A 23,799-nucleotide genomic window follows, 5' to 3' on the forward strand; every position below is an offset into this window, starting at 1 on the left:
TATTTACCGTTGCATTGGATTGCGTACCAAGGCATGGTAAAGAAACTGGATTGGATTTCATGGTGAAGTATAGTAAAGAAAGAAAAAAAGTTAAGGGATAATTTTAGAAATCTCTCTCAGGTTTTTCTGACAATTTTACTGAACTTCTTTAAAGTTTTGAAAAATTACATCTACCTTTTTCTAATACGATAGTTTTAGTAATAAAATCTTAAAATATTATTTACTTGATCAAATTTTTAAGTAAATACTCAAAAATACCCTTGTGTAATGAGTTTTAATTTACTTTTCAATATTATAAAATTATCTAGTATAATTATAAGAAAATGTACCAAAATTTTCATATCAATACCTACTATTTGATAAATAACTATAATAATTATTTTATCACTATGATAGAATACTTTTGATGATATTTTATTTTGGATTTAAATTTATAAGATAAAAAAGAAAATGTTGAAATAATTCATTTAGAGTTTATGAATTTTTCGAGTTGTGGGATTATCATAATTTAGTAGTGATTTTGGGTCATTTTCTTTTGATTTATTGTTAATTTTAATGCCAAAAAATAGAAAACAAAAGTCAGCAAAAACATTGGATTGCATATAAGTTAATTTATCAAAAAAATCACTAGTTCGATATTTGGTTACAATAGAAACTAAAGGTAATAGTGGTAGTTTTACAGTTTTATTAGCAAAAATTTTTTAAAAAGGAACAAGAAGGAAAAGGAATAAAAAATAATTTTAAAAGTCATTCTAAGTATAAAAATAACAAATAAGGGAATTTCATTAAAATATTTAAGAGGTAGTATTGTCATTTTAAATAACAAGTGAGGTATGTGTAATTGTTAAAACTTCAAGAGAGCTAACTGAAATTATTAAAAATCTCAAGGGAGGTTTCTGAAATTATCCCAAAAGTTAAAAGGATTAAATGCAAAAAAACCCTTGTGAGCGAGTAAATGGACCTGCAGATTGGGATCAAGGGCACGAATTCTTTTGGATGGTATAATATTTTTTGGATAATGTGTAATTTTACCTGAATACTTATAAAATTTTATAACATATATGTAATTATTATGTATGAGATTCATATAAACAGTAATAAAATGTCACACCTACGTTATAAAGATATACAAACAATTAACTTAGAATTGTGAAACGTTAAAAAAAAATATTATACTGTTAAGTTGCCTGCCCCGCGTCCAAGTGAATTTATATGTTATCTAGTTATGGTTTGGAAACCTATACATTTTAACCAACTAGAGTAAACTGTTACATTAAATACTTGAAAAGGAGGTCAAATTAGGGATACGGGGCAGGAGCGGTCCTCAGACGACCGCTCCCGAGCTGTTGTCTCACAAAAAGAAAGGTAAGGCCAGAAATAAACCACGTCAAAAGGCTTCAGTTTGGCCCAAAACGACGTCGTTTTATTAAGTGAGACAGTCAAAAAAATGGTTATGCTCTGCTGACTGTAACGGCAAGAAACGGAACGTTATGACCACTAGTAAGCAAAGTCCCGCCCAAAGCCAAAGCTCGAAAATGAAAAGGCGCACTTGGACTCCCACCCAAACCAGACGAAGCAGTTGCTTGCGAAAAGCCACGAAGGGAGAAATAAGAGGGGAAAATACGAGATTGGCAACACTCTCTGGCGTGACATTGCGAAAAGCTGTGGAAGTGCAACATTGGATACGGAAAAAAATAGCAAGGAGAAGCAAGAAGTGGTGGAGTGGTGGACAAATTTCTGGTGATTCGGATTTATTATAAGAAGAAGAAAGGTGAACCCAAGGTTGAAGAGGGGAAGATCGTAGGCGCGGGAGTAGTGAACGACCGAAAATCAGTCAGGTATTCAAATTTTTGGGAGTCCTACGATGATGTAGTAACGTGTGTGAATTGACATGCTTGTTGAAGGACCTTACTTGTGGATGTTGTTGGCGTACAGTATGATGATCGCTTAGAGGGATATCACGTGAGCACAATTTTGTGTATAGTAATGAGTAAGTGCAGCATGATAGGAGTATTATGTGTTAGTTTTTGAGCATGACAGAGTGAGAGTGGGAAAGAAGGGGGAAATCGTGCGGCACAACTGCTTGAGAAAATGTGTGCATGGGTTCGGGAGTTAGTATTGAAAAAATGGGTGCAGATTATAATTGAAAAAATGTTATCATGAAATTGGGATGGCGTTTTTGGGTCTTGAATGGTGTAAGTTTATTGTATTAGTTCGTGTGCACGAACACAGTGTTGGATAATTGTTACATGTTGTGGTTGAACAGGTACATAGAAATAATAGAGTTCAAATGTTTTGTACTGAGTTGTGCGTCTCATACTTGCTAATGAAAATGTTATTTTGAAATTGAGATGTCGTATTTGGGTCTTGAATGGTGTAAGTTTATTGTATTAGTTCGTGTGCAGGAACACAGTGTTGGATAATTGTTACATGTTGTGGTTGGATAGGTACATAGAAATAATAGAGTTCAAATGTTTTGTACTGAGTTGTGCGTCTCATACTTGCTAATGAAAATGTTATTTTGAAATTGAGATGTCGTATTTGTGTCTTGATTGGTGTAAGTTTATTGTATTAGGGCGTGTGCATTAACACACTGTTGGATAATTGTTACATGTTGTGGTTTAACAGGTACAGAGAAATAACAGAGTTTTAATGTTTTGTACTCAGTTGTGCTTCTCATATTTTCTTTTACATTGATGTTACAGGTTATTGGTTTACTTGCATAAAGAGAGACAAGTTTCTAGGTTGGAAGTGAATGAGTACGAGAGTAGGTTATAAGTTGGCAATGTGAGACAGACGGAATAACAAATCATGAGGTTTAGCATAGTTAGTGTGGAATAACGGTTAAGAATCTTACTAGTTATTGTAGGTGCACATCATGTTGGATAGTCATTACACGCAGTCATTTAATAGTGACACTAGGAGAAGTGCACTGTAAAATTGGATGAACAATGACGTAAAATTGTTTAACGGGTTTGTTGCTTCATTCATATTGTTGAAGAGGGTGATAAATAAAGGAGAATGTGATTGAATTGAACTTGATAGGCAGGGGAATAGATTATGAAATGACTAAATGAGGGATAATTAACCAGAAAATTTGGTATTGAGACAAACAAATTGTGAAAAGGAAGATTACTTGTACAATAATTGTTGTGGTTGGACATCATCTTTGATAGTTGTTACACGTAATAGATCAGAAGTTACAATAATAGAACTGGTCTATAGAATTTCATGAAGATACTATAAATTTGGATGGCCCCTTATTCTACTGCATTGGTATTGTACAGTAGCATAATAAATAGAAGAAGAAATTGATGGATGAAGTACAATCTGATAGGTAGAACAACAGATTATGTAGATTAGTGGCAGTTGGAATAAATAACAAACTGTGAAGAATGAGTTACTGAGTGTGAGAAAAAATGTTACAGGTTGTACTATAACTAGCGTGACTAATATTTGATGCTCATATATTATGTTTAGCAGTACTTCATGATATGTTATGACTGTGGTTGGAAAAAAAATTTTGGAACTGAAGTGCAATATGTTTGTTAAAAACATTAGTTTACAATGGCAAGAACGCGAGCAGGAAGCACACTTCAGGAAGCAGACAGAGAAGAACTCGCCGAAACAAGTGGTGGTACAGAACACGGTGCAGCACCCACTTCATCGAATAGGTAAGTGGCCAGTGCTTGCGTAAGGTCTTGGCAGGTTAGACTTGGCATCATTATTCAGCATTACAATGTTGACTGTTCAGGGGAAGGATGGGAAGGAAAAGAAGAAGTAAAAGGAATGATCGTTTAGGTGGGGAGGAAGAACTGATTACAGCGGGAACAAGCGAGGTCGCAGAACCAGTCCCACCATTGAATCCATGGATGAAGTTCAGGTAAGATTATTGAATATGAGGGAAAAATAATGGTACTAAATAGCACATATAACTTTGGAGTTTTGAATGTGGACAGGAAAGAGTATCAACACACGGTTTCGGCGAAGGGTGTTAAGCTGACTGAGGTATGCTGTCCTAGCAAAATAAACTGAAGAATCATTGAACCGATGGGGTGCCTAAGGGAAAAATAGTGAAACGAGCAATTATTTTGTGTTTAGTCTAACGTGTTTTTTGATTTTATTTATTCAATGCAGTACAATGACATTGTCCGGGCAGCATATAATAAGTTGAGTGAGGAAGAAATGAGGAAGCGAAAGGAGGAATATTTGAAAGAGAAAGAAGAGTATGAGAAAGAAATGGAACGTCTAGGAAAGCCGATATTGCGAAAAACACGGGTTCAAATCAAGGTAAATACACGGCATGATTCATCAAACATTTAATGAAACTTATATTAGTCTAATGCATATATCTAAAAAATGGTGTAGAATCAGAAGTACACTATCCGATGCTCGCCAAAGCAGATGTCAAGTTTAGTTTCACGAATCGATGAAACTAAGAAGCAGCAGATTAGAGACATAGGATTTGGAGGGCTGCTAGACATACAGTGTCACTGGATTCCTAGTGGCATAGCTACCTGGCTTGTTGACAACTTTAATCCGACATTGAGCAGTTTAAATGTTGGTGGAGATGGTGTGCTACCTTTAACGTCAAAGGATATCAGTTTAATCCTGGGGATCCCGAACGAAGGTCCCGTTCCAGTTGAAGACACCGATACAACCGAGGTTGGGGGAAGTGGACCAAGTCGTAGGACATACAAATGGAATGAGCTCCCAAATGAGTTGGTAGCCATGAATGCAGGGGAAGAATTCTTAAGACTATTCGTGGCATTTTGTTGTGGATGTCTACTGGCTCCAACCACTAGAGCCGAGCACAAAATAAAGGTTTGGAACTGTACGCAATTGGTTGATAGGGTAGCCAGATTGAACTGGGCTGAGTATGTGAGGATCGTACTATGCAATAAGGTGCTAGAGGTGCAAAAGAAAAGTGAAAAGCAGCACCAATACGTTGGCGGTTGTATCTTCGTTCTGCTGGTAAGATTAGATAGTTGTAGTCATGACGAAAATATGCTCTAATTGTTACACAGTGCACCAGAGAGTCAATTAGTTTTGCGTGCCTTCATAACTACTGTCTGTATTTCCACATTTTATCAAATTCAGTGCGATGGATTGATTAGATTATGCTCAAATGAATGCGTCTACGATGATGTTTTAACAGTGTGGTCAAGTTTATCTACAGTTGAATTAATTACTGTATTGTATTGCAGATTCATTATCTTGATCGGGTACAAATACTGAAGCATAAAGTGTCGAGGACTACTCCGCGAGCTAAGGCATGGACAGATGCTCTGATCTCTGAAAGGGATGCACTTGAGATTAAAAATCTTGGAGCTTATGGAAAAGGAAAACTGGTAAAATGTTATATATTATTGATCTCATTTCATATAAAAGGTAGTGGTCTATGTATTGCGTGGCTTTTCTATTGAAATGGTTGGTTTAATTTGTTGTTAAAGATTGGACAACATGATCCGGAAGATAATGAATATGATGGGCAGAGTACTGAACTACCCCCTGATTTGGTAGGAATGCTGATGAACAGCGGGCACGCCGATATCGGTGTAAGTGGGTCTGTTCCATGATTTAATGAAATTTGTTGTTTGATTAGACGTAATTACTGCATATTGTAAGCAACGTTATTGGTTATTGATAGGCCTATCAACTTCATTCATGTTGTAGTATCATGTTAATATGTGATACCAATCCCAATATTACATCCCTGTCTAGAGAGTTATTAAAAATTAAGTCACATGAATGGAAATACAGAAATATAGTGATCTCTTGGCCAATCATGTTATAAATGTATGAAGTTTCAATGATCCCGGGTGACCATTTTATTTTTTAGTATATAAGTTACAGTTATAGAACCTATGGCCGCAATTCAAATGTTAAATTAAGAACCTTTGCGTAAATGTACTATTGTATATGCCTGTATTGTATGAAATTGTTGAGAGCATGTGGCTCATTTATGGATTGATAATTTCATCATGTAACTGCAGGCTGAGCTAAATGAGCTGTATAACATTGCTGTTAGTAGCCAATGAAGGATATTGAAGATTGCAGAAATCCTCTCCTCTCAGCCGAGAGCAAAAGCTTCCACTTCTGGGACTGAAGCATTGGACAAAGGAAAAAAACATGTACAGGAGGACTATACAATGCACAAGAGTCCTGATACCGAAGAAGAGCCGGAATTTCAATCTGCCGAAGAAGGGGCAGATGACGAGGATGATGATGCTGAAGAAATTGATGCGGAAGGGTCTGATGAAGACGAGCATAATGCAGCGCAGGGCGAGAAAGACGATGCCAATACGAGGACAAATATTGAAGGTATCCAAGATCCAGAGCTGAATGAAGATGTAATGGACGTGGAGAATCCAATTCCTACCTCATCAGTCGTACCCGATAACATCAGTCGCGGATTGGAACAAGGGACCACCATGACAACAACTGTGCAAGGAAGCATTATACAGCTTCAAGAGCAAGAGCAGGAGCAATACAGGTCAAACGTCATAGAACCTACCGAAGAGGGTCAATGTACGGTGCAACCACCTTTGCACGCCAGTGCATCGACGTCACATCTGCTTGAGCAAGAAATGCCACGAAAGTTGCGATCATATGGTCGAAAGCGGAAAGGTTGGTATACTGTTATTATTCATAAGGTTGTAATTCATGTAGTATGACTGTAACATCTATTATCATATACGGTAACTGTGTTTATACCATCATGATGCTACGTACACGGGTCTGAACTCTGGCTTGTCATCATCGAAAACTTGTTAAGCATACTGTCATACCCTGTCCGATATGAAACACATATGAAGTTGATGTAAGAAACGTAATTAGGCATATTATGAAAGTATGACTTTATTGATGTTAAGAAGTTAGTGTGTTTCGAAAAATGTTAGTTACATTGCAGTGGAAAAATGTTACAAAATAGTTATTGAAAAGTTACAGTGTGTTTAAAAATTGTTACGAAAAAATGTGGAAACTTATAGATTAAAAATTAGTATGTTTGAAGAATGTTTACAGTGTGCTTGAAGTTTGTCACGAAATAGTAACCTGAAAGTTACAGTTTGCTCTATTGAATACACAACTCCATATTCGCGGATCGTTAGTCACGAAATTTATTTTACATTATTGTACAATAGTTACCAGAAAGCTATTTCATAATTAATGCAGGTGATGTAATTGAAGAATTTTAGTTACGAAGTGTTTGTAACTTGTTACATGAGTGATTATTTAGACGAAAGTTGAATGTTATTGGAGACTGTTAGTCATTATAATTAATAGATAAGTTACAGTTTCCAAAATTCAAACATACCTCCATATTAAATGATTGCTGTTTAAATGTGTGTTTGTAGGTTGATACTCACTTATTTATTGGTCAAAGTGCATTTGAAAACTCTTAGAAACAGTTAGTTTAGCATACTGTTATGGTGTGATTGAAGTCTGTTACAAATTAGTTATTGAGAAGTTAGTGTGTTTGAAAATTTATCACAACTGTTTGAAAAGTGTTAGTTACAGTGTGTTTGAAGAGTTGTACAAATAGTTCTTAGGACAGTTACATTGCATTTGAAAAATAATCGATTGGTGTTTGATGACTGCTAATTGCATTGTGTCTGAAGAATGAAGCAAAATACCTTATAATTTGTTAGACGACAACAAATGAATGTCATATGAAATGCATGTTATTTGTCTTTTGTAGGAGGCCTTGACGTTGAGGTGAAGCACAAGTCTACACGTGCAACAAAGAAGAGCACTGTTCTGCGGTCAGCAGAGTTCATTCTACCAGCACCTGTGACAGTTAGCCTATACGAAAAAAATGTTGCTGCATATGCATGGGATCCGGACCAAAATCCCAAGTAAGATTCTTGACAAAACTATTAATTCGATCTTGTGATCCATTCACTACAATAAGTACGCGTGTGGTTCATAAGAAGATGGCATAGAAAAATAGATTGAATATGGATGAGATTGGAGTTCATATACATTAGTCAGATTTTCGTGTTTTGGAGTAGGAGTAATAATTATTAGTAAATCGTTTAATTGTGTCCTGGATGTGATAGGGACATACTTGTTCAAATGTATCAATTTTCGCTGACTCGGCTTGACTTGAAGACAATGGAAAATGGCATGCATGTGTCTAATCGGGTCAGTAATTCATTACTTTTAGTCAAAAAGTTTGATTATGTATCTATTGATAGGAATAGTCATACGTAAACTCACCCAAGCAACACTCAATTATATGTTTTGATCACCATTTGCCATTGATTAGGTGATTGATATGTTTGCCCGTCTCATGAATTGGGGTGGAAGAACTGCCAAAATTAGGAAGCTTGAACGCTACATCGTAGAACCTGTTGCAGTTGTGAGTTTGAAATTTGGACTGCATCCTACAGTTGTGTTAAAGATGCTCATCATCATATCTGAATTGGTATTACGATCCAACGCACCATTATTAATGTCTTCTATGAACCTTTCACTCGGCTATGTTATTGGTTGCAGGAAGGAATTTTAAAAATGGGAAAATTCGACAAGCTCTCTGATGCCAGCTTATCTGCTAAGCTTCTAAAGCTCTTCAAGGTTCGCAATAACAATACGGGGGTTGATCCTGCAAATTGTGATTGGGTATGCAATTATCAGTTTTAATCAGCAAACCTTCTTATGTGACTGTTAAACATTCAAAACATAGTCATACTCGGTTATGTAGAATGACCTGTCTGACCTTTTTCATACCTCATTTGGCGCAGATACTTGTGCCAGTATGCATAGAGGGGTCTTGGTTTGTCTACAGCTTTGGTGTCTCAGAGAAAGAAGTGCACGTGCTAGACCCTGATAGCAGTCAAGCAAAGAGCAAAGACATTAGTGTACTGAATCGACTGGTATGTTGGACAAATTGCTAAATGCATTACACGACATGACAGTGACACATTAGTGGATTGTAATCAGTTTTACATAATCTTTGGTGATATAGAAACGTTCACTGGGTTTGGTCGTGGCGGCAAAGTTTGGCAAGGAAATTGACTTCTCCAGTTTCGGATTTTCTGTTGCCGATGTCCCTCATCACTCACCCAACAAAGTGTAAATAGTTTGACTTCTCCCGTCATTATTGTTAGAGCGTGTACTAAGTTTTTTGTCCAACATATATACCATAACTGACTAATGAGAAGACAACGTGACCAGGTGTGACAGTGGTGTTTTCGTTATGACATTCCTAGAGCATTGGAGCGGAAGGTTGGCTGTTCGGCTTACAGAGGTATTACAATTGATATCCCTTTTCTCCCTACAATCCATCTGAAATTGATTTAATGCTTGTTACCTCGGCACTCAACTATGCTAATTCCTACCTCTTGTGCTGATAGGAAAATGTTGGCAAGTATCGAGTGCTGTACACAGCTCGATTGTGTAACTCAGCGGAGAACTCAAAGTTTTCGGACAGCTTCGCAAACCTGCAAGTACCTAAACGGGCGCAGTTGAATGTTGGTAATGCCTGATTTGTAAGTATTCATGACTGGGAGAGAAAGAAATTCACAAAATTGCATTTGACGTGCTTTTGTATATTATTACATGTGTATTACAGCTTTTGGATTGCTGTAACTAATTTTATTATGGAGTCTACTCAGAAGGACCTTTCTTTTGAGACACAGAAATTTTGTTTTTCTGGAGACATTAGCATCAATACTGATTAGCAATTTGTATCGTGGTGCTGTTTATTTATCATTTGTGGCCATAAATTCTGAATTTAATTCAGATTTTCTATTGACACTAGAATAATGTCAGTAATAACATTAACGGAGCATTAATTGGTTCAATTGTGTCGTGAATCTATGGTTCAAAGATGCTCGTCGTGACTCTGTGCCAACTATACTAGAACCTACATTGAACAATGTGTAACTATAGAACAAGCGCCCAATTAGTTTGTTGCAAAATTAGTTATTGAAAAGTTTAATACAAAACTTCATATATAACTGCTGGTAGTTACAAAGTGTTTGTAGGTTGTTAGTCAAGAATTATTGGGAAGTTATAGTTTTTTGTATGACTGTAACAAAATAGTTATTTGGGAAGTTACAGTTTGAAAATTAATACAAAACTTCATATTTGAAAACTGTTAGTTACGATGTGTTTGTACGTTGTTACAAAATAGTTTTGGGAAAGTTATAGTGTGTTCGTAGAATGTTACAGAATAGTTAGTTGGGAAGTTGCAGTTTGAAAATTAATATAAAACTCCATATTTGAAAACTGTTAATTAAAAAGTGTTTGTAGGTTGTTACAAAATAGTTTTTTAAAAGTTACAGTGTGCTCGCTAACTATTACAAAATAGTTAGTTGGAAAGTTGCAGTTTGAAAATTAATACAAAAGTCCATATTTGAAGTCTGTTGGTTACGAAGTGTTTGTAAATTGTTACAAAATAGTTATTGGGAAGTTACAGTATGTTCGAAAATCGTTACAAAACAGTTACTCGCAAGGGGATAGTTTGAAAATTTTTACAAAACTCCATATTTGAAAATTGTTAGTTACGAAGTATTTGTAGGTTGTTACAAAATAGTTATTGGGAAGTTGAATGTTATTAAAGACTATTACAAAATGCTTCAATGGGAAGTTAGAGTGTGAAAATTAATACAAAACTCCATGTTTGATGATTGCATGCTACAGTGTGCTTATAGGTTGTTACAAAATACTTATTGTGACAAATGACGAATGGCATTCAAATAAAATAGTTTATTTGAAAACAGTTCGAAAATGGCATGCATGTGTCGAATCGGCTCAGTAGTTTATTACATTTATTCAAAAAGTTTGATTATCAATTTAGTTATTGGATTAGTGATACGTAAACCCAATTCTTACAGTCAATTACATGTTTTGGGTTTTGTGTATGTCTTCAAAAAACATGTTACTTATTCTATACTTACTAATTCTCCAGAATTTAGTTACTAGCTTATATCGTTTCTTGCCACATATTAACTCCCACCTATGTGTACGTCCGTGTTAGCTCATGATCGACACACAATCATTAATTCAACAGAAGGTTAAAACACTAAAGCTTATGTGACCCAAAAGGAGTTTTAGATCATTCAAATGTCTTCATCGAGCAATTTTGGTGGCGGATCTACTGAGTTAAGGTACCAATATCGGTACTGCCACTGCGGAAAAAGGGCTAGGCTGAAGATCGTGGAGTCACAGAAACCAACGAAGGGGTTGCTGTACTTCTATTGTGAAGGAAAAACTTGTGCTTTTTTCGCTTGGTGTCATCCAATAGGGAGGAATCATGAGCAAGTTCAGGCTAACTACTGCCCTCCCTCACCGAATCGACAAGCAATAAGTAGAGAAAGCTCCTTCGACAGTCCCGGAACAGTGCAAAATCAACCAAACTCTTTCCCGTATCATGTTCATCGAATCGAACAAGATATTCGACAAATGAAAACCTTCATGATGATATCGGTAGCGGTCGCCTTTCTGTTGCTCCTAATAGCAATTTTTCGCTGACAGCACTTTCAATTTTTCGCCCCATATGATATAAACTTCGCCTGTAGTTTGTCGGAGATGTATCCTTCATAGGCAAAGTTACACTGACATCCCTGTACTGTTGACTTTCCATTTTGGCAGGTGATCTAGAAGATAGAGTAAACAGTAGATGCAGCCGTATAGTTGTATGAAACTGGTGAAGTCACACTATTAGTTTTTTGTGGAGTTATATGATTGCTCTTTTATCTGAAATCACCTGTGTTGTTCAATTGTTTTGTGTTAATGACTCCAACTAATTGAAACTATTAATTGTATAATGATCCACAAATGGTTACCTTAATTATAAATTGTTACAATTCGTAGTTCTTACTTACAGCTTTGTTCGTCATAAGTTACACCATTCAGTGAATTAGTTGTAAAATTGAAAATCTTTAATAAAGCATCAGGAGCAGAAGGAGGTGCTTATTCAGGTACTATCACATTGTGGGTCATTGAATGACCAAGGCCATTCAATTTTACACATCTGACTCTGGGCCAAAAAACTGACATTCATTGTGAGATTTTGTGCACAATATTTTGCGTATTACTGTGTATGCACAGTGTCGAAATTAAGGTCACTAATGTGTAACTCAGTATTCACATCGGTACCCTTAATGTTGCAATACAGGTCTTACCATGATAAAAATTGCCCAATTGGTATTTTATTTTCTGATGCTGATTAGTGACACGACGTAACACTTATTATTTTATGTATCGATACTAAAAATATAGTTCAACAAATTTTGTCCATACGATTGACAAACTGTTCATATATTGTTACAATTCGTAAGTTATTATTTACCTCTTTGTTCGTTCTGAGTTACAACATACATATAATTTCTGGTCGAATTTGAAATCTCCTATAGAGCATTGGAGCTCGAAGGAGGTACGAACCGCTCATAGAGGTAGTAAATTTGGGTCATACACTGACCAGGGTCATAGAGTGTTACACATCTGACTCTTGGCCAAAAAACTGTTGCATAATTTGGGCTGTCATACCTCCCTGTGACACTGTAACTGTGCATGCACACAGTGAAATGTACATGAATCTAAGGTGTAACTCTGTATCCACGTGACTCTTAAAAGTTGGTGGACAGGACCAAAACATGATAAAAGCTGCAAACATGTATTGAAGTCTGTAAACGATTGGCAACAGCACGTAACACGTATATTCACTGTCGGTACAATAATTCTGGCCTGGAAACGTAACAAAACTTATCCGACATGGTTCAGGCACTGCATGTGGGTCTACAGTCTCTTCTCCCGTGATGTACTAGTTGCCCTCATATGCGTTCGTGAAGATCTCACTATTTTAATGAGATGTTCGAGAAAGTCTCGCTACGCAATGTTTTGGGGTTCGAAACGATCATCGTAACTATTCTCAATACATACTTAATAAAGTGTCTAAGAAATTTAATGTGTCAGTGGGAGGAATTATCGTTTCTGCCACGGGTAATAGCACAAACAAGAGAAAAGGAAAGGTTCATCGAATATTAACTAGTTGTATTATCACTAGTTGTAATATCGGGGAATATCTAGTTGGAATATTATTCAGTTTTAAATAGAGCAGAGGAAAAGCTGCTGATTGCAAATTCATTAGTTATAATAAATTGTAACATACACCTAACCGGTTGTAACGCAATCCGTACATAGTGAAACGTACACGTCACTGATGTGTAACTGTTTATCCACATGACCCTTGATATTGGTGTATAGGTCATTTCATGAGCCAGGTGCATAATTTGTTTTAATGTGTGAACAGATTTGACACAATTCAATGGCATGCATCGAACTCTACAGCTTCCACTGCCACGACAAAATTGTTTGGTCTGGAATGCGTTGTCCAGTGATATTTTACTACATTGTGAGGGTCCTGCGGACTATAAAAGGGCGCGGTTGCAGTAGTATATCCCTCAGCAACAAAGATTTTTCCGTCAACCTTTCACTACTACACAAACATTTTTCATTTTCAATAACTTCACACTTCCTATTTCATTCTACCGTCTGGGTGGCAATGAACTCGTGCATGAAATTTATTATTAGTATTCTTCAACCCTCCTCTAACCTCAATTGCAGTGTCATCAATAGAGGGTTCACACAGAAATCAAGCTCTTCGGTGCCAAATAGCAGCCAGTAGGTTGCATGATGTTCGAGAAGATCTCGCTAATTTAATGAGATGTTCGAGAAGGCCTCGCTACATCAATTGTTTTGGGGTTCGAATCGACCATCTCTATGTTCTCAATAGACACTTACTAAAGTGTCTAAGAAATTATATGTGTTAGAGGGCCGGACTTATTGTTTGTGCCAAGCGCAATTGCGCAAACGAGAGAAGAGGAAAGGTTCATCGGATATTAACTAGTTGTAGTATCACTAGTTGTAATATCAGTAGTTCTAACTAGATGGACAGAAAAACTGCCGTTTGCATATTCATTAGTTGTAATACCAATTGTAACATATACATAATTGGTTGTAACTCGAAATGTACATGGCGTAATAAAAATTTGTTGCATTTTAAATATTAGTTACCCTACTTTCAAATTACTTGTCCCAACGAAGTATCATGTTCTTCTGCGAAACTGTTACTTATTATGTGGTCATGTGGAACCAAGCCAAGCCGCCAATTGTAAGTTCATTTCTGTACTGAAAGAGTAATACCTATTGAAGTGCCTGTAATGGTATTTTGTCGCTGGCATGGCATCCGCATCCCGAGAACAAGGTCAGCGGATCTTGTTATAGAACCACAAGCTAATGATGCAAGTCTATTACACAGACTACAGCGAGAAGTTATGCAGATGGAACGTAGGCTTCACAGGTTCCACGAGATCCAGGCCGTAAAAAGACATGGTATGGTTCAACACATTTTAGCAGATCCCATGCTTATATCGGACCCGGACCTATCTGACTTTACTGAATCAAGCGACGATGACTTTCAAAGGTACATACCCCACTGTTTAATGCATGACGGCGTTCCCAGGTGTTGTATGGGATACAACTGATAACAAGGGATGTAGTCCAATGTTCATCGGGGTAGCGATAAAACTATACTCATTATAATCTCTACTCAAACAAATTGCTTACCATATTTGGATATTAATCATGCCTGTTAAACAGTCGTAACTAGTTGTAACGTAACAGTAACATATACCTTACTGGTTGTAACCCATTTTGTACTGTTCGTTCTTCCTTTTTGTGACATTGTAAACTTTCATTTTAATGTTACAAATTAATTCTCCAAGGAATCATTTTCTTATGCGCACCTATTACCAACATGTGGTCGTGGCCTGGTTTGACCATAATTCAATTAACCTAAAAACTTGTAATACCAATTGATGTGTCTGTGATACATCATGTCAATGGGGCGCTAAATTCGTCAATCGATACAAAACAAATGGCCTAAATGATAATGTTTTAATAAAAATAGCCCAATAATAATTCGAATTTAGCATCGTAACAAAATCAAGACAATTTATACTTTAGACTGTGTTATCTTATACATCGCCCAATTTGCCGGTGCGATCTATGCCAATAATTATGGCCATTAAGGTATGCAATTGAATGTAGTAGAATGGTATACATATCACGCCAGCCATTCAACTGTTATGGTCGATTTAGTGAAAAATATCCGATCACAAATAACACGTTCAATTCTATTGTAAAATTGTTACTTCAATTTTCTACCAACTTTATAATTTCCTAACAATTTTATATAACCCAATACAAAGTATTGATGATTACTACCACCAGATGTGATTACAATTCTAATCCACGTGTCTAAATTTGAAAATAGTGAAATATCAATGCTGCCTGTACAACCTCGTCAATAAGTTGTAACACCCTACTAACTGCTTGTAACACGTACATATGCAGTATTCCTAAGTTGGGACAACCACTTAATGTCTCGTTCGCAAAATATAGTTACACATCATTCATCAATCTCATTCTCGGGGGCGGCGACGTCAGCGCGAAGTTGCAATCCCTGGGTGTTATTTCTTGCCTGAAATGCGTAACGATGGTAAATCAGCAATATTATTAATGAACCATACGATTAATGATATACGATATCCAAGTCTCCAATTAACAACAGTACACAAATATGTGCTGTAACGATAAAAGTTTATCACCTGGGGTGAAGGTGCAAATACATGATATGCATCAAGATCACAGTGTGTTAAAAGTGCTGCACGCTCCTCCTACATTACATAGTATAAGTAATCGACTGTCAACAAATCATTACCAATCCCTATATTGCTCACTTAAAAAGTTAAATTGGACTAGACATTATAATAAAAATGATATATCAGACCATTAAGACATCTCTTACAGAGTTATACTTGGAAAAAATAGAAAATCTGGGATGCATCCATTCTGTAGGGACACTTGTAGGAGGCCCCTGATAAGCCAAACGGTGACCCTTCGAATAATAAAAAATAATATGTTATTAAAGCGAGCATACGTTAACTACATAATTTCCATGATTTGACAGCTTTCAGGTGCCCACCATTACACACCTATAAAAAAAGGGTTAATATCAGAAACCTCCCTTGAGGTTTCTTCTAATCACACCTAGAATCCTTCATGTTTTCGAAATCACACTTAGCACCCCTGAAATGACAACTTTGGTATCATTGTCCGTCCCTCATTATTTTTGTTCCACTTTTACCCGTAATGGTGAACTCTATTTATGTAGACTTAATTTCGGAAACCTCCCTTGAGGTTTTCCTAAATTATGTAAAATTATTATGTAATTATGTAATATTTTTTGTACAAAGTGTAATTCTAATTGAACTATGTGTAAAATTTATCAACACAAATACGATTATTACATATTGGACTCATATGTACACTAACAACTTATCAGACTTCTATTGTAACGATGTACAAGAAATTTACATAAAATTATAAAATGTTCAAAAAATGTTACACGATTTAGGGATGGTTGATCTAACAATTATTCTTATCCCACTCCCTAATATTAAATAGCTATAGAGTTTCCAGTGATGTTGACTTTTGGCAATGGGCATAGTGCCATTGCCAAAATAGCAATTTCTAAGTGAATAATAACATAATCTAAAAGATGTTTAAAGATGATGGGAATTCATGAGTATATAGCATTAGCAATCCATTTTTACTTGATAATAGGGTATCGCAATATTAATAACTTACAAACTCAATTCGATTAGAATGCACAACAAGCTATTTATACGATTCCATTTTCGTAAAAATGGAAGAGCAAGTTTATTTACAACTACAATCACATATTGAAACTATTGCTGCCATTATTAGAATCCATAGTCACATTTTTTTTATCACCGTTCAGATCAATGTAACATTTTTTAAACAATGTGTAACTTTATGTGAATTATTTGTAAAACTTAATAACAGAAACACAATCTATTATAAAGATGTACAACAAGCTTACATAAAATTACAAAATGTTCAAAACATGTTACACTGCTTAAGAACGATTTTGTAGTGTTACAAAAGTTGGAGGGATGTGAGTTACATAAATAGAGTTCACAAGGAGGGTAAAAGTGGAACAAAAATAATGAGGGGCTGATAATGATACCAAAGTTGTCATTTCAGGGGTGCTAAGTGTGATTTCGAAAACATGAGGGGTTCTAGGTGTGATTAGAAGAAACCTCAAGGGAGGTTTCTGATACTAACCCTAAAAAAAAGGTAGCTCTACTACACGAATAAGAAGGTCTTTATTTTAACTACTAAATATATACATACCGTTTCACTTTCATCGATATTCGGAGCAATAGCGTTTGGAGGGCCATTCACTGTCTGGCTCATTGAATGCGTCTACGAGTTTCGTATGGACCAAATCATTGTATAAGACAGTCAAAATAGGTATATCAGGAGGGATGACAGCCGTAACAACATTATCACACAATGTAAGATCAATGTAACTATTGATGCTGTTAGAAACATCCAAATAAAAGCAACGGTCATGTCCGTTTTATACTAACCGAAACAGAGTCAGTAGATGAACGACATCCCATAAACATGTATTCCTCAATTGAAACCGATGTCGGCTCCGATTCTGAGGCCTACAGTATTGACACGGCAATAATATTATTTCATCATGAATGATACCTAAACTTTAGTTAATAGCATAACGATAACTTAGTTTTAGCATAAATGTTCCCCGAGTACCAAAATTTGATCCATACCGTAGTCTGTGTAGTCCTTGATAATCTAGATTTTCTTTTTACTCTGTCAAATTTATCGATCCAACTTCGCATCACTCTACTTTTCTTCCCACCACCTCGTTTTTTAATGCCTCTTGCGACTACTGCCTCCCCCATTTCATTCACAATTTCAATTTTATCCCGTTCCTCCATATTCAGATTTTTTTGATTTTGCAAAGGTTGTTCTTCACTTTCTGAGAGGAGGAGCTCAACTCTCTTTGCCAAATCGGATATGACAGTGATTGCTACTTTGCTGGTGTCCTCCGACATTGCTGCTCGAGTTGCGACCTTAATCATGGCTGGAGCGAGCTCCCGATAACGAGTTGAAATCATTATTTTAGGATCAGCCACAACTTCCCGTCTTCGCCGATCAAAACAGTCTCCAGCCCGAGCTCTTTTTGTCCATCGCCTCTTAATGTATTCAGGAGGAATTATTTTTATGCCCACAGTATCAAACACCTTCAACGCGTGCCCACATAAAATGCCTTCATTCTCGTATTTTTTGCAACTACAACGTACACTTAGATCATTCCGATTGAATACCACTATTCTTTCAGGTCCTCCATCATACCTCATGACCGCAAACTCCACAATCATCGCTGCATCTTGCTGTCTCAATATAACCATAGCTGTTGACTCGCCATATTCATTTTGGAATGCAACAAATACGGTTGGTGAATACGTCTCTGATGCATGCACGAGCATAGGTGTTTGCCTTAACCCGACCATGGGGAGCTTTTGCCTCATTTCATATTCTGCGATCAGTTCATTATGTCTCTTTTCATCAACCACCCGATTGAAATGTCTAAAGAACTGCACAAGGTCATGATCCAGTTTCAAATGATTTTTAATTGCTGCATTTAGGCTTTCGCTGAGTTGGGTGCTTCGCATTCCAGCGGTCCATCTTTCTTTCATCATGCACCTTGCCCATTTATCACGAATTCTATACAATCCGGAGAGCCATTCATTATTTTCAAGATCGTGTTTCTTCACCATCGCCTCCCACACCCTATTGAATTGTTCCACTTCTTCAAACTCATACATGCATGCACCAAACATGTATGGAAGATCACTATTTTCCTTGTAGTGATTGCCAAGATGTTTCATAAAATTACGCCTTATGTGAAACGTACATAGACCGTGAAATGTTTCAGGCATAACAACTGAAAGAGCGGCTGCCATGGCATGATCTTGGTCGGTTAGTATGGTACTTGGACGCTTTCCGCACATTGCTTCTAGAAATGTACCAAACACCCATTTGAAAGAATCTATAGTCTCATCATACATAAGGGCAGCACCGAATATCACAATTTGCCTATGTTGGTTAAAACCCACAAACACTCCAAGTGGCCGGTATTCTTTATTTGTTTTGTAGGTTGTATCGAATGTGACTACGTCTCCAAAAAATTTGTAGTCAATTAACATTCCTGCATCAGCCCAAAAGATATTCGTTATCTGCTCTTCACAGTCCAACTGTACGGCATGAAAAAATGATGGATTCTCGAGTGTTTGCTCTTGAAAATAATTCAGCATGCTACCTGCTTCTCCATATTTCAAACTCCTTTCCCGTCGAGTACGAAGATATCGTTTCAGGTCTTCCCGAGTATATCCCACATTTCCCATCCCACCTGCCTCCTTTCCCATAAGTTCATGACTCTGTTTCAATGAAAGCCCAGCGTCCTCGCTTATTTCAGCTTGGAATCCTTGAGCCTCGCTCACTTTTCTTTGTGATGGCATCATGTGCGCACATTGAACAATGTGCAACTCATGGTTATGCTCTAAGACAATGTCATGCACACGGTACTTCATTGTTCCTCTAAACAACACGATAACCATTTTAGCTCCACACCCTGTTTTCGTCGGCGCTCGTGTCCTCTTTGGCATCACATCACCTTCGTACTTGCGCTTCACACCTTCCTTGCAGCAACTATATCTCCTAGACGTGGTCACGCCGTCTTTGTCTTTATTCAGATAGTCTTTACGTACACTAAAACCCATTTTAAAGGCATATTTGTTGTAAAACTGGTACGCATCCTCTTCGCTGTTGAACTCCATTCCTAATTCAGGGGTCCCATCTTCTGCCAATTTGCTGCAATCCATTACTTCTGATCCTGCCAATTATGCATCAAACACCCTAATTTGAAACACTTCATGAATAGTATGTACATAAACGACAACATATATGTATATTACCATTCATAATGTGTTATGAATCATACATTACTCGTATACCAAATTCTATTATTACGCTATCAATATGATTAATGATTCACATCACCTTACTTTTACTCTAACACAATCTGTGTACAAATACAACTCCATGTACACTAACTTATACGGATTGTAATGTATTGGTCACACGATGTAAGTCTATTTTAACTGTATGTACATCCACGCTGGTGATTATATTTTGATTCTAGATTCTTTACCTCACTGGACCTTATGTCATTCGTTAATAACAACCGCATAAGCCAACTCCGCATTTTCTACTATTTCCATATTTTGAGGGCCAAACAATCACTTTCTACTCATTGTAATATATTTTTTACATCATGTAATTTACTTACAATACAAGGTTCACCCATTTATTATTCACATATATGTCTTTTCCTCAGTTTCACCTCATTCAACTCTACACCTCTATTTTATACACACTACACGGTCAAGAGAGGGACAAACTAATATTACTCCATGAGCATGGACCAATTACTAGATGCACAATGATTCATATCAATTGTAATACGGTGGCTATAACATGTAACTAATTTACAACAAGATGTACATTCATTCACTTGTTAAATGTGACATTGTTTCTCTCATCTTTCCCTAATTCCGTTCGATGGTTTACTTGAATACATACCCCTAGGTCTTCCAAAAACTACTATCCCTTTATAGTTCATCACTGAAAAACTAAATGGTCACACACACAGATACGATACATATATTTAATATAGTACAACTTCACTATTCTTGTATCATCTTCATATTATGTCTTCAGTGACTCTAATTTCATCCTTCATTTAACAAATGTGCATTTGGGTGACAAATTATTGGCCACAGTTACTGACATGGTTCAGTCATGTTACCTTGGTATGCTAATACGCTTCACGTTTCACCGAAGTCGGAGAGCGTAGCTGCATCTGCTATTAAGTTGAAGGACAAAATCTGGCTTCGTGAGATTTTGTCCTTCCTCTGTTTGCTTCTACCTTACCGCCTGCCTTGTGCGCATTCAAAATAGATACAATACTCTTATACCCAGTTGAAAACCACAGCTGCTTCTGCTATTCAGTTTTCCCTCCAAACTTTGGCTTCATCTCTGTTTGCTTCTTCCTTGCCGCCTGCCTTTCCACTCACTTTTCTGTCAATTGCTATTTTCATCAGAGTAGACTACACTCACTTCACTAGAAAGAGCTAGTAAGTCGAATTCCACTCGAACTTCAGCTTTCTACCTTCAATGAGCGGTCGGTCAGACTGTCAGAGTAGAGCTCCTTCAGAAGCACGCCAAGACTCTTCCCTCAGTTTTGTTTTCTGCGACTAATTCAAAATTTCAACTTGAATTTCAAAATCTACTTCTCTTCCGTTTGCTCCGTTTGCTCACGTTTGGAAGTCAACATTTTTTTATTTGGAACGATACCGTTTTTGTGCCCTGCTTCAGCCTTGCTGACTTGGCTCATTTGTCTCCTCACGTTTTTTATTGTGAGGAGACCGTTCAGGAGCGGTCGTCTGAGGACCGCTCCTGCCCCGTATCCGTGCTAGATGTGTTCACTTTCAAATCTTCGACAGAAAGATGAAGGTAGAAGTGTATTACTATTGCATGGATCGTACTGAATTAACTGTGGACATGCATTCATAGTTTTCCTACATCCCCTTTAGTCGAATGAAGTCAAATCAAACACGTTTTAGTCTATGTGAAATGAACATGAACGTACGTATACTAATCGAACATGTTCCTTGTTTCTCTAGTTCAAGTAAATAAGATCTGGCAAGTTTCTCTGAGCTGGAGACACGAGGAAAACACGGAGAGGGAAGGTACAACTGAGTTGAAGTATGATTAACACAACTGAGTTTCTCCTTTAACTGAAGCTGATGTACAAATTTTAACTCAACAGATTTAGTTTCTCAAGTGAAAAGGGTCAAAAAAAGGGGAAAAAAAAAATACTATAGAGAGTTTCTTTTTTATGGGTTCTAGATATTGATAGAAATTGAACAAGGGTGTGAAAGTCGTGAGAATAAAATATGACATTGTGAGTGTGTCTCTGCTTGAATATATGTTGTAAAGTAGGAGTCTTGAAGGAGAAGGAGATCCTAGGGAAAGATTTTCTTTTGAAGAAAATGAAATACTAAATGAATAGATAGTTTTCAATTCTAGACAAGCTGACGTACTAGATCAAGTGGTTGAAAAAGAAAATACTATGTGGACAAATAGTTGTTTAATTCTAAAGTGGTTCAATATTACTCTATAATAACAAAGGAATACAAATCTAATTGTAATTCAAAGCTAGAATTTTGCGTTAGGTTCAATTCAATTTGTATCCAATTAAGGTGACTTCTCCACTTGTGCATTGTGTTAGTAAGGATTTCTAGGACAGTTTGGTTCTCAAAATTAGTTTGTTAAGTAAATCAATTTATATTAACCGAAGAAATACAAGTCCGTGTTAAACTTTACCATGACCTGCAATGCTTGTGCTTTTTTCTAGTCAAATAAAAATGTCTTAGTCTACGCCAAATGAACATGATGTTAGGCTAATTTAACGTGTTCCTTAATGCCTTCGCCGATCTGGTCAGTGTCTCTGGGCTGCTGATGCGAGGAAAACACAAAGAAGAAAGGTACAAATAAGACTGAAAAATGAACCCATAATACTCGAATTGATTTTGCCTTGATAAGAGCTCGTTTGAGTTTGATTCATCAAATCAAAATTGAACAGCGTTTTATACTTGATAACATTCAAACTCAATATAAAAGGGCGTTCAAATTCGGTTCGATAAATAAATAAGACAAGTTTGAATAAAATTTCAAATTTGTTAAATTAGCTGAACAAGTTTGAACACTTGAGCATTCGATTTGATTAGATTCATTTATACGCCTACAATTAAGAAAATGTATGGTTAGTGCAATTGATATTTGCTTTCAGCCTGTTAGCGAATCTGATGTACTTATCAGTGCAATTTGAAAATTTTCTTTTGCGGAGTTTGATGCATAATTTTAAGGTAGCATTGGTCTCATACTCACATACAAAGTTAGTGTACATGAACAAAACTCACAAGTGCCATAAGATAAAATTCACCACTACCATATCGCGTAATTAGACATCAAAGCACAACCCGCAAGTGGAAAGTTTTTGCAGTTATTTTCACCCCTTTTGGTCATATTACGACAAGAATATTTGACCTTGTGAGCCAAGTCGATGGTCAAAAGTCAGAGTTTATCATATCTATACTCTCTATAATAGTATGAATAGTTGAAAGCAATTTTTGTCTTAGTTTTGACTATGCCCAGAGCACTATTTTCTCAAATAATTAAGGTTATTTCATTTTAGTTATGGTACTAATTAAATGGATGAAACGTCACAAATTGATTCGATAATATTAGTAATTAAAATGAAAATTGAAACATTACCAATTGATTAAATAACTTTTGTAATTAAGATGAGAATTTTTGTCATTCAAAACTATTTATCAACCTTTACACTCAATTTTCAATTATCTCTTGTGCCTAAAATTTATTGTTTAAAGCAAATGAGAAAATGTTAAATAGACACAGTTTAAGATTGTCGTCTATTAATGCCGAAATACACAAGCTCTTAGCACAAACCAAAAACATGCAAGGAAAAAAATCCTTTATTGACTTGAAAAATCTTTATAAGAAGATCATGAGTCGTGTACTTTATATAAATACGAAAAAAAGTACAACAGAAATCCCACGGATTATTTACACCCTTATCAACCGTAATAGTACTCAAATAAAGAGCAAATAGGAGGGCATGGAAGGATGGACTAGATGATTTGGAAGAAGGGAGTGTAAATGAGAAATTTAGATTCGAGTCCTCCCACTTATATTAAAAAAAATTAACAAAAAAAAATTGCAAATAGTCCAAGCTCTACAAAC

At 36.3% G+C, this 23,799-nt stretch overlaps 1 protein-coding gene across 1 annotated transcript; it reads right to left on the bottom strand.

The window, feature by feature from the left end:
• Window positions 1-15,421: 15,421 nt before the first annotated feature.
• On the bottom strand, window positions 15,422-19,793 carry LOC113771185 (protein FAR1-RELATED SEQUENCE 5-like). The gene is made up of 6 exons (XM_027315797.1): window positions 17,676-19,793; window positions 17,472-17,552; window positions 17,233-17,304; window positions 15,803-15,910; window positions 15,621-15,689; window positions 15,422-15,493 (listed from the first exon to the last, which is right to left on the bottom strand). Exons 1-6 carry the CDS (start codon window positions 19,791-19,793, stop codon window positions 15,422-15,424), a joined length of 2,520 nt encoding a protein of 839 aa, XP_027171598.1.
• Between the last annotated feature and the right edge of the window lie 4,006 nt (window positions 19,794-23,799).

The sequence above is a fragment of the Coffea eugenioides genome, chromosome 5 (genome assembly GCF_003713205.1).
Source record: "Coffea eugenioides isolate CCC68of chromosome 5, Ceug_1.0, whole genome shotgun sequence".
Taxonomy (NCBI): domain Eukaryota; kingdom Viridiplantae; phylum Streptophyta; class Magnoliopsida; order Gentianales; family Rubiaceae; genus Coffea; species Coffea eugenioides.